Genomic DNA, 12,728 nt, shown 5'->3' with positions numbered 1-12,728 from the left:
ACCATTATCGGTACTTTCTACTTGTTACTTTTGGTTTAAGGCATTTGAAGAGAGTTATTATTTTGTCAGCGTGGGCCTTTAAACATCAAACCGAGTCTAAACAGTAACACATGAAAGGCAGTCCTGTTCGTGTAATAATCACCAGGGTATGTGGCACAAAAAGAGAGGAAACAAGCAAAACTGTGTGCCAAAGTCGGAGGTTAAACTGGGCTGGTATTTTTAGTTATTTATTTATTTTTTGGCACAACACGACTGAGGCTGTCCATAAGTTGCGGTTGTGGTACTTCCGGCCCTGCAAAAAAGGAGCGAACATAAAACGAGTAATTTTTTTTTTAAGTGGCAGGTAATTTCAAATGCAATTTTTCTATCCGATTAACAAACAACAGCAAACACACAAGCTCAGTGGTGTTTGATAAACTGGAAGATTAAACAGTGTACTGTCAGTAGAGGATGGAAATCAGCCAGGACAACTCATGAAACATCAGCTAAATTCAGGTGTGTAAATCCACAAGGCGCAGTAAACCTCAGAGCAGCTGCAGCAGCACAGGTAAGCAGATCACAGCCTCATTTTTTCTCTGCTTGTGTTCTTCTTAACTGATTCAAGCCGAGCCTTTATTAGAAATAAAATTTTAACAGAAATCAAGCTGGTTTTCCTATCTACTAATATTATTTAATTATTACATTAATATAGCACAGGGTTCAGTAAGATTTGCACAAAAGTAGGTGGAAGAAATGTTCTTCAAAGAGCTGCTTTTTACTCTCTTACTTTGAGAATATTTCAGAGCCAGTACTTTTCCACTTTTACTTGAGTAAAGAAGTGGAAACAGTACTTCAGCTTTTACTGGAGTATGTTTCAAAACTACTATCTGTGCTTCTACTTGTTGCCACCTCTGCTTAAAACTGTGCATTAGTACACTGGCACATACAGCAGTTGGCATGCAGTTTGCATTACCTGTCAGGGGATGTCTCTGTTTGCTCATGTGAGCCAGCTGAAGGTTTTGTCCCCGGAAGGCGTCAGATTAGTCGGAGATGACACATTTAAGGCCTCAGAAGTGAAGCAGACTCCAACTCAAACCGAAGCGGATGTGCAGTGTGCAACTTCAGCAGTGTCTGCGACTCTTACTTCCACACCGTGTGGTCTTTTGCATTTCTGTCACGTCTGCGTCACTACAACTCGTTTTGCAAACTCTTATTTAGCTTTTCCACTGTGTGAAGCACCAGGTTAAGATTTGAAACAAAAAGTTGCCTTAAAGTTTCTTTGAATTGCACAATGCACTAAGTTTAACACAGTAAAGATGCAGGTACGGCTTCAAACTTCACTCTCTTTATTTACAGTAATGTTAAATGACATTAAAAACAGGAAGGTCATGACAGTTTTTTTTTTTCTTTCACGCCTCTTCTTTCTCTTTCCTGTTTATCAGGAGTGAAATTGTGGTAAACTTTAATACTGAACCAAGTTTCTAGATCAAAAAAACCTAAGCCACCTCCCACAACCTCGAAAATTGTACCAATAGAAATGAAACATTGGTATCCGTCTAAGTTACAGAGCTGCACAAAAATGAGCTTCCTGTGTGCATGTAGGCTTTTCTCTTTGAACACCAGAGCTAACCTTGTACTTTCAGGATCTTTCTTACCGCTCGTTTTCTTTCCGCTGAGGTATCAGTTATGTTCACGTCAGGCCTCACACAGGCGGCAGAAAAGGATTATTTGAGAAGGGGAGATATTGGAAAACGCACTCTCGTTAAAATGTTTTTAAACTGTTGCTGTCTGTGATACGAGGTCAGTAATATTTCAGCATTTAGTAGACGTGGTAGTACGGTAAATTCAGCTATATCCCCGCCGCTTTCATATTGTTCACAAACATGACAACCATCTCTTGCCCTTCCTGTGACGAGGCAGTCTCTATGACTCATCATTTAGGGGATATCCATGTCGCCATTAGATGCATGAGAGTGACGTTTGTCTAAATCACATCCAGCTCTGCTGTCAACATTTTCTTTGCTCTCCTCCCGATCCCCCGATCCCGAACTCCTGAGACGCAGCCCGGGGTCTCGCTGCGTTGGGATCTGGAAGCTCGTGAAGGAGCTTCCCAGCGATGGTCTCTTCTCTGAAAATGAAAGCAACAAAACGGACAATTGAAATCAGACTTAGGCTGAAACAAAAACCAAAAATAAAAACAGAATTCACAGTTAAAATAAAGTATAGTATCAAATTTAAGGAAGTATATTTGCAGAAGTTCAAAATGAAATATATGAACCACCTATTTTGACCTAAACTTCACAGCCCCTGAGCTAAGCAAATGGTCACATCAGTCCTGGCTGCAACACAACAGGGCTAGAAGTGGTTAACACTTCTCTGCTGCTATAATGCAGCAAGAAACATTTGAAAATCTGGTCTTGAAACGGTGCATGTCTGTCATGTCTCTGAGCAGGCAAGGACACATACCGCCAGGTCCGATCGGCCGCATCAGTCTGTTCATCTGGACATTCCAGTGTTTGACGTTGGTGCTCGCCTGCCGAAGTTTCCTCTGGGCGGCCTGCCGGAGAAGAAGAGCTTAGCGGCTACTGATAAACAAGTGAACTGACAAACGCTTCCCAAAAACCTCGATCTGTTGAAAAGTACCCAGAAGAGCCACTAAGACGTGAACTCGCTTCCTTTTTGCTCTTTGTCTGTGACCTGATAAATAAACAAAGTGCTGCTGGTATTTTAACCACTAAAACTGGTCAATTTATTAAAAAGTTAAACTTTGCATCTCAATAAGGTTAAGGTTCACTACTGCCACTCTCAAGGCCAGATTTTGTCAAATAAAATCAAATATAATGAAAGTAATAAAAAGACAGAGTAGCCACCACTCAACAAGAGAAAAAAAATGGTGTCCTGTTTGAATCCTGTTCATAACTGATGTGCTTTTGAGGGACTGATCACGATGGCAGTCTGTTTAGTCTCATTAAAGTCTCTGCCATCTGGCATCCTGTCTTATCATTATGAATTTCAAAGTTATACTTGCAGCACTTCCTGGTTATCTAACTTTATCTGATGACTAGGGACTGTGATGGGTGGGTGGTTGTTTTTTTTGTAGCTCGTGAGATGCTTTCGTGTGTTGTTTTAAGCGCCTATTTTGAACTTAACTTCTGTTTATTGGTTTGGTGTCAGATTGTCAGTGACTCTTGCGACAGGACAGCCTCTCGCTGATCTCATCAACACATTCTGTGGTGATTTATTTAAAAACGACAAGCAGCAGAAGCTCACTTATTTTTTTCCATGTTCAGGGGGTCTGCAGTGGTATTAGGGGCCTGAGGCCTGAGGGGTATTAGCTTCGATAACATGCTGTAACTGAGTCACACGGTCAGTGTCAGGGTTTCTACCTACCACAACGTCCTGGTCAACTCTGTGCCGGTTGGCTCGAACCTCCTCCAGCTGTCTCTGCGCCTCCTCCAGGGCCCGGGATTTGGCCTCCATTTCCTGCTTCAGCTCCTGCTTCTCCCTCTGTGTCTTCGCAATGTACTCCTCCTGTTCCTCCTGCAGGTTCATCAGAGCCTTCATTTTATCCTCCTCCTCAGCCAACAACCTGAGCATGATGTAGAATGCAAAGAAGTTAGACTTTGAATAGATCATTTGTGATAAATGCAGGGGGCTCATCAGCGAGGTACTTTGGACCTGGGATGGGATAAATCGAGAGTGCAATGACAATGGTCTAGGTGGCTGCAGCGTTAAACAACTTCCTCTTTGCAGCTCAACTTCCTCAGGAACATAACGCAATGTGAACTAATTCAGCAACAGAGTTTATTAAATGCTGCTTGTACACAACACAACCTCCACCACCCTGCGCTAAGCTTTTTGCACTGCACACCTGGCTAGCTGCTTAAACAACTTTACCCTGCTTGAGCATAGCGGAAGGCCTCCTCATCAAGCCTGGCTTTAATCTCTTGCTGCAGCGCCTCCTCCAAACGTTTCTGCATCTCCTCCAACTCCAGGATCCTCTTCCTCTGCCTCTCTGCTTCCTCCTCTTTCAAAGCCATCTCTGCCTGCATACTGACTCGGGCCTTGTAACACACAGAAAGAAGCAAGTTAAAGTCGATCTGCAGCTTTATGCTTTTAAAATCTTTCATTCTTTGTTTCCATGCTCACCTCCTCAGCCTCACGGAGCTGAATCTCCAGGGCACGCTGAAGCTGTTCGTGTTGCTGGCGCCTCCTCTGCTCATCCTGCTCCAGGAGGGCCTGAGCCTGCTTCTGCGCCTCCTTCAGGAGCTCCAGCTCCGCCAGCTTGCGCTCCCGTTCCTCCTGCAAGGCCCGCAGCCTCTGCAGCTCCTCCTCCTTGGCCTGTCGCCTTTTTTCCCGAAGCTCACGCTGTTCACGTCGCTTAAGCTTCAGATCTTTGTGGAGGGATTTCTTCCCCTCCACATGCAGCCTGATTGCCGTTTGAATAGCTGCAAAGAAGACACTGATGTTTAACATCTAAATAAATAATTAAAGCTTTTAAAAATTGATGTGAATTGATGAATGAGAGTCTCTTTTAACCTGTAGTCCACTCCTGTCGCTGTTTGGTGTCTGACGCACTCATTTCATACGTCTTGGAGAGGGTTTTAAGACAAAACATGCATCTCTTCCCATCTCGGTCTGGCAGCACCTGTTCAAAAAAGGGACACCCAGTTTATCTCTTAATACTGAGTAGTTAACTGTGAATGGTTTTGCAGTTTTTGAGTCTATTTTGTAAAAATAAAGGAGAAAAACATCAATTACAGGAAAAGGACATTTTTCTAACAACTCTGAAAGCTCAAAAAACATCTGCTTCCTACAATATAACACAATTTCAGCAGCTTCCTTTGAAGTATCACATGCTGGGTGAAGTGATGAACTTGTGACTCAATTAGTTATTCATGCAAGAATTTATATTGCCAGGATTTTTGCAATATTGTGGTCTACACTTATTCCAAGTCACCATTGTAATGATCATAATCTGAGCTGTACTTTAAATGTCTTTTATGAACACAATGAGTCATCAGTCACGTTCCAGGCTGGAAACAATATGCAAAACGTTTTGCTCGAGATTTTTCTTAAAAGAATCCTCTTGCAATAAGATGTTCCAGTTAAAGGTGTGACCCATGCTTCGATCACAGTAAATTCCTTAGGGATTTATAAGAAGCATAAAGAGAAGCAAGAAAATGTTACAACAGCTTTGCTAGAGGCCTCGGTATTTAATCAGTCCACAATAAAATACAAGGCAGGGATATTAAGAGTGTTGCTAGTTCCCTGGGGCCTGGCGTGCTGCGGTGATCACAACAAGAGAACAAACCTGAGTATTCAAAGAGGTAAGAAGAGCAGCTAACAGCAAAGCACCTGCACAACTCTCATTTCCTTAGTTAATGTGTCCAATGCAGCATTTACACAAAACCGAAGTAGTGTTAACCCTCTGAGGTCTACATCATCTACACAGGTGATAACCTTAACCGTACCATAACCTTAAATATTAGAGAAGGCCAAAATGGAAATCAATATTTTAAGATAATGACCCTGTATCAGGTAGGCCATCAAGTTTTTGCCAAATCAAACATGTGGTTCATCAAGAAGAAGAAAGAAATAGTTAAAGGACTCTATAAAGAAACAAGTGCTAAAACCAATCAAGTCATCGTAATGAGACTTTGTCATGATTACGTTTTGGCTTCATTGATGCTTAATAAAGTTTTTCATGCTTTATTGTATTATTCTGTGAAATAAACCCTCATTAGTCCTCATATGAGGAAATACCTTTTGTTTACAGCTGATTCTTACTGTGTACTCATAAAGTCCAACTAATCTCAAAAACCATCGTAAAGACGAGCTCATGTTTCTTGAGGACCACCTGTGTATTCTGTAATAAACCTGGGGTGACGCTGTGTGGACTGCCGAGACAAACGTGAACTTTCATGCAATGCGGGGGGGAAAGGGCACTGCACACCCACGATGAAACCTCCTCCTAATTGCAAAGCACGGTAGGTGGAGTATCGCTCATCATAGTCATAGTTTGGGGCTGTTCGGCATGCGTACTTCGCCATGATTAACGCCACAATGACTTGCACGCGTGGAAGTCCAGACACCGAATGCGACCAGTCAACAAATGGTCTGTGGCATGAGCTGAAGAGGGCTGATCAATCAAGACGTCCCAGAAATGTTGCAATATTTCACGAACAGCCACAGGAAGCATGTGATGGATGTTGTGACTGCTAAGGGGGGGATCTACAAGTTACTACACTCAGGAATTCACTTACTGCTCTGCGATTAATTACTCAGAGCTGATACAAGAATAGATCTCATTGCGCTTTTAGTCATCTTTGACTGTAACTGGGATGAATTTCAGACCACATTTTATGAGCAATAAATGCAGAGAACCTAATAACAGTTTCCAATTTCCTTCTTGCAAGTGTATTACGCAGTATGATAACTGAGGCTGTGTCCACACGAAAAGTGACCAAGACACCTTAAATAGCAACCGCTGCACTCTTACTTCTGCTTCACTTTCAGCTAGGAGTGAGGCTAGCACGCTAATCACCTCAGTTCCCTTGAGCTCTGCGAGATTTGTGAGGAAATCTTGTTTTTAATATGACCCATGGCAAGCTTCAGTTTTCAGTCTTACCTTGTTTCATTATGACACCCAAAATATGAAGCAGTGCCAACACAAGTCAAAGCACTGGAGTAGAAAGATTTTGGATTTTGCAGTTATTTACTTCCTTTTATGAAAGGTAGTTTAGTCATTTGAGAGAGGCTCGGTGTCACCTTTGCTCATCCCGCATCTTAAAAGAAAATCATGAGCCACCGAGTAAAAGAGACCAGTGGGATTATTCAGCAACATTTCACGTTTAAATTTCTTCTCTTTATAGCATGTTTATTAATGTCGACATGACTTGTGCTGATTTAACTGTGAGGGCGGTCTCATTTTCTCTCAGACTCCAAAAAAAATTCTTTGCTCTTGTAAACGTGAAGCAATAATTTTGACTTAAAAGAAACTGAATTATATAAAATTAAAGGTATAAACTGAATGTATGAATTACATTTAATCTGACCAGATTCCAGGGTCTTGCTGGATTTTGTACTTGCTCCCCTTTTTTTGTCTTGTTTAACCTTTGGAGGGACAGGATTTCAAATTTTGTAGTAAGTTACAAGTTAAATCAAAGATGAGGGGCGTGATAAAAAATAAAACTACAAAAAAACCTTAGTGTAGCACCTTGGGGAAGTCCCCGCCCTACACTGAGAACCACTGCCTGAATGTCATTTAAACGCCTGCTTTAGTATTTCTGCTGTGGAGATTTTGTTATTAAGAGTTTCTCTAGCTGTCACAGATGATTATCTCTCCAGCTGTTTACCTCCACGCAGCAGTTCTCATCCAGGGCTATATTGCCTTGGCAGTCCTTGCGGTCCTCTCCAGTGTAGTAGGACAGGTTGCTCGGCTTTAAGGTGAACCACCGTTCCTTCCAGTTTCTCCTCAGCTGGCCTTTTTTCCATAGATAGCCCTGAACGCAGCCAAACCGACACACAGATCACTGAAATAAATCTCACCGGGGAGGAACAAAAACAGCATTCTGGAGGCACATCAGTTTCCTACCTCTTTGAGGACGTCACCAACTATTTCCCTGTACACTTCCTCTATAGCCATGCTGATGATGCTCGCATCAATTCCTCTGGTTACCTTCCCGGAGTTCATCATCTCTAGAAACGTCCAAACAGTAATTCCACTCTGCTGCACTGAGTCTTGAGAGAAGAAGTCCTCTAACTCGACACAGTTGAACTCAATACTCATAGCCATACATATTTTCTTGAGGAGGTACTCCACCTGCATGGAAAGAGACAGGATTAATAACTCAGCTGGACTGTCCCTGCATGCTGTGCTGCACTCAAGCAAGCTATATATTACACCAATCACCTTTGTGTGCAGTTTTAAGGAGTATTTAAAACTGAATTTACCATTTTTAGTGACCATCACCTGCTTATTAAGGACTAATTCACAGTAATGCTTTAATATTACTTTGTTACTACACTTTTATTTGTAGTTTGAATCCTTCTGCTTAAAACACAACTGCAAAAATTGTATCTAATAGTGTAGCTGAAAGCAGCTTTTGCTATTTCCCAATAAGGCTTTCTCTAGTAACAGTATAACCTCACAGTAGCCCTGGCTACACCACAGAGTGCTTTGCACAGTGGCTGATGTGTGAAACACGCTCCAAAATACAACTGGATAATGCTTTCTTAAACCGAGGGCGACAGAAACGACCCTGCCCTTGAAAAATTGGGGCTTTCTCTTGGCAGCGGCTGTGAAGAATACACGACAGGAAACCAAAATGAGACTTTGCAAGTGAGAAACAAGCCCACACTGCTGCGTGACATGAGCACCATGTTCCATGGTGGCAAGAAACAAACTTTCAGCTGGTGTACTCGGTGTTTGTAAAAGATCCAACAGCATTTTTAGGTCAGAGATTACTGAGTGCAATCTCAGACTCAACAACAGAGTAGCTTAGGGTCTAAGTTTGGAAACGGGTTTCTTTTGCCACACACACTTGTGATTTTTTTTCTCTTTCGGTTACATTTTCAATACGATAAACAATGCATCGTACTAATGATAAGAGTTAAGAGTTAAACCCACCTCGTCGGGAACCATAACCAAAGGGTACTTGTCCTCAGAGAGAAAATTAAAAAGGCACCAGAGACGAAAAGCATCTTTGTCTGGTAAAATGGTGCTGCTGCTTCGGTCTGGCTGGTAGTTTTTCTTCGCAGTAAGAGTCCAGCAGAGCTCGTCTACGTTTTCCTTAATAAAAGAACCTTCCACAACCTACAAAGACACAAGACCAGGGGTTTAAAAAAAGCTGTCTGAATTATGAAACACATGAGGCTCGCAATATGCTGAAATAAACTGAGCACACTTGTTTGGGTTTTTTTTAATCACCTTATCCAGGATGTATTTATTGAGGTAAGGCATATAACCCTGACTGGAAACTGGGCCATCATCGTCATCCCTGAAGTGCTCCTCCAAAGCCACGGGGTCATGTGGAATACACAAGACTGTGCACAGGTTGTGAGACAATACCTGAAGGATCACAATATGAGGATGTTTAAAAAAGAAAAACACTGAAGCAGAAAGTCATTTCAGTTCTCGTTGTCCAACACAGGACTGTGCAAACTGTTTTATTTGTTGTCCTGTGAGGCTGCTAACCGCATCCGCCTACAAATTAATAATTAAGTGTCTAAAAAAAGAGATTACACGTCATGAGTTAGGAAGGATGAAACTTTCTGTAGAATAAAAAAGGTAAGTGACATGATGTATAAATATATTTATATAGCTGGCTGCTGAATCAGAGAATGAAGGCCAGGGAAGTGTTTGAGGAACTGAACTTTTAAATTTCTGCTGCATCGTTTTTTCTATTTTAAAAAATGTGTTTGCTCAAACATGGAAAAAAAGAGTCACCAGAGTCAGCAAAAAGCTTTAATTTTCTAGGAAAGCTGCCTGGAAAACCGTTCAGACGCACTAGTTTAAGAGTGGAACGACATCAGTAAAGCAATATGACCGTTTTAAAGTTTAAAAAGATGAAAATCGAGCTCAGGAAAACATCTCCAAGTTCTATTAGAAACTTCAAGTGTTACACTTTACTCTTTGTGAGCAGTGGCATCACTGACAACATGTGAAAAACAGTTAGATTAAAAAACGCTTTTCCTTCTTGTTCTGTTTCTTCAGCTGAAACCATGCAACATCTTGAGGTATCGTGCATTTTATCAGACAGCTAGGTTCTCTGTGTGTTGAGCCATAACCACATCCTGTCGCCAGTCTCCAACGCTACAACATCTGTCAGTTTTGAGGCCAAAGCATGCAAAGTGTTTGCCTGCGAGTGCCTCTGAGCAGCGCGGCGCCTCAGAGAAGGCTGAAGGCACGAGGGGGGATAAGCCCAGTCATGAGGCTGACTCGCTGAGAGCCAGGAGCGCCGGGCGGCACATTCGCAGGAGCGTGGAGGTGGCTGGAAATGGAGTCTGAGCCACAGCGAGACCGAGTGACATAACAATGAGATCAACGCAACATACAGTAGCCTCGTTTAGGCTCTGTGGAAAGAGACAACGGTCACCAACATGTGTCCACTTTATCCCTGCTCTCCCTGTGACAATGTCCTTTTTGACGTGTTCGGCCTCATGTTGTGAACCTACTCTATTCAACAGGCTGCTCTCTGGCCCGGTGCTGTGCCAGAGGGTCCCTTTGCACTACAAGCTGGTACATGGAGGCCCAATGTGAGCACAGCTTGGAGATGAGGGCTCCCATTCATGTACAGACTGAGAGCAAACTGTTACTCTCGTGCTCGCGCCGGACAGAGGTGCATATTGTGCCCTCTTTCAGCAGCTGAAAGCATTTTATTCAAAATAGGGGGAACAAATTTGTTCCTTGTTGGGCAGTACACGGCTGAAAAAAACGGAGTTTTACACAGGAAATGTTAATGATGATGATGTTTTCTGATAAGTAGTATCAGACGTTGCACACCATTATTTCCTGACACATAAACACATAGTAAAAGTAGTAAACCTTGAGATTTAATTTGCTTTGTTGCTGAAATTGCTTTCACCTCCTTCACAACCAACCCGCATGATGTAAAATGCAACGAGGTAGGAAACGAGGGTAAACGGTAAGAGATGAGTAAGTTCTCGGGCAGGAAAAAAAAAGTTTCTCTAGTTCCATCTTCCAGGTAGACGATCCCTCACTCACCTTCAGCTGAGACTTGGACACTTTCCCGCTCTTCTCCAGATCCAGGGCTGTGAAACCATACCAGATGGATTTAAGCAGCTCAGACCGCAAGTCCATGTCTGCTGCAGCGTTATTTTCTGGTTTCCTCCTCTACGTCTCTTCTTCTTCCCTCTACTGTTGACACGGGTGACAGGCATACACCCACGCTGTGCTGCTGCTTTCAGGCAGGCATGGGGCTTTACTGTTCTGCTGGCAGCGGCACCTGCTGGATTACAGTGGTCAGTGATGAAGAGGGAGGGTCTCGCTGTTTACCGCAGCGTCAGATCTTGCCCTGCAGTGGCAGAAGCGTTTTAATCCTTAGAAAATTTTAAAAGAAAAAACTCCATTATGCATTGCCTAGAAATCTACAAGTGTCTTGCTAGGTTTAGTTATGCGCCTGTGCAAAAAGTGTTGTTATTACAGTTTTATATTTTTAATGTTCTAAAGTTATATCACTGATTTACTGAAAATCTCCATCCCCTTCCTGTGCACCTTGGACAGAAAGTAATTTGCCATTCATTATAAAGGTTTATTATTTAAGTTAGTAATTAGATGGGCTCCTGGCAGTGCTGCTTTTACTTTCATTTCTCTGTGAAGTAATCTTTCAGTTTGTTTTCAAGGTCCTCCTTATTTGGGTGATACCTGCACTGATGTGTGAACATAAATAAGGCATAAAGAGCCAATTAAGTGACAGTGAATGATAATTGGCCTTGCATGTGTATAGCACCTTTCTGTACAGTTGAGCACTCAAAATACTTTTTACTACAAGTCTCATTCACCCAATCACACACGTTGTTACAGTACTTGTATCAATGTCCAAAGGCTTTCTAACATTCACAGCACGCTCACACTGGGATTACACTGGTGGAAACTCGGGGTACCTTCCCCCAAGTGTACTTTGCCACATGGATTGATCCACTGACCTTCCAACTGGTAGAGGACCCACTTTGTTACCTGAGGCCACAGAGCATCTGCAAAACAAGCCCAAATCATCACCCCTCCACTGGTGATGTTACCCGCTGTTCTAGAAATCTTCTGGTTTGTTCAGATATGATTTTGCAATCAAAGCTGTGCTCCCATGTTCTTTTGAGAGGGAAGAGGCCTGGCACCCCTACCAAACAAGCCATACTTGTTCAGTCTTTTTCTAATCGTACTGTGACGAACTTTAATCTTTAACATGCTGACTTAGGCCTGCAGAGTCTGAAATGCAGCTCTTAGGGGTTTTTTTTGCAGTTTCTCTAACCTTAGGGTGAATTTTCAGGGATGATTAAAAGATTTTTTGGGCAGCACAAATTGTTTCTCTAAGATCACTGCATTAGCTTTATGTTAAGTTAGCTTGTCTCATCGCTACTTTAGCAGCTGTCTGTTAAATGTAGACTTCTTGTTAGCTAAGTTTACCGTATATTGTTTATATTTGCATATAAAATACTAACAAATGCAGAATGGCTTGGTAGCTTGACTTTACCTTAGTGCTGTCCAATGAATTTAAGAACCTCTGACATCAATATTCAAATATGTAAATTAAAAACAACAACAAAACAAAACCATTACGTCAGTAACTGACGTGATCCCATTGATTTAAACAATGTTTATATTAAAATATCTGAAAATAAAATAAAAATAACAAAAAATCTAAAATTCTTCTAATATTCCTCATGATTTGTCAAATAAATCAAACTCCACTTACTTTAGCTCTGGAAGTCTATATCCTTGAAATGGCTCCGCTTTATGTAGATTGTATTATTATTATTATTATTATTATTATTATTATTATTATTATTATTATTATTATTATTATTATTATTATTATAGGTTTCTCTGAATGTCTGTACTTTGCACATAGGGGGAAGCCGCGGCGACACGCTGTCACGTGGTAAAACAACTTTCGCGTCGTTACCATGGAGTTGTTTATGAAACTCCATTTCTCATTGGTCGAAGACGTTATCCTGACTAAAGCGCACGCGGCCATTGGCTGATACGGATTCTTATTTCGACCAATGGC

General features: G+C 41.9%; 1 protein-coding gene across 1 annotated transcript; it reads right to left on the bottom strand.

The window, feature by feature from the left end:
• Positions 1–1,308: 1,308 nt before the first annotated feature.
• LOC146550104 (differentially expressed in FDCP 6 homolog) lies at positions 1,309–12,535 on the bottom strand. The gene is made up of 12 exons (XM_085260249.1): positions 12,414–12,535; positions 10,709–10,952; positions 8,912–9,052; positions 8,612–8,797; positions 7,577–7,804; positions 7,338–7,484; positions 4,519–4,627; positions 4,129–4,427; positions 3,877–4,043; positions 3,370–3,568; positions 2,446–2,536; positions 1,309–2,107 (listed from the first exon to the last, which is right to left on the bottom strand). Exons 2-12 carry the CDS (start codon positions 10,802–10,804, stop codon positions 1,917–1,919), a joined length of 1,854 nt encoding a protein of 617 aa, XP_085116375.1. The 5' UTR covers positions 10,805–10,952; positions 12,414–12,535; the 3' UTR covers positions 1,309–1,916.
• Between the last annotated feature and the right edge of the window lie 193 nt (positions 12,536–12,728).

Source organism: Mchenga conophoros, linkage group LG20, assembly GCF_057382185.1.
Source record: "Mchenga conophoros isolate Kocher_MC1m ecotype Shallow Benthic linkage group LG20, M_conophoros_male_GT1.1, whole genome shotgun sequence".
Taxonomy (NCBI): domain Eukaryota; kingdom Metazoa; phylum Chordata; class Actinopteri; order Cichliformes; family Cichlidae; genus Mchenga; species Mchenga conophoros.
This window is presented reverse-complemented; position numbering and strand designations above follow the sequence as displayed.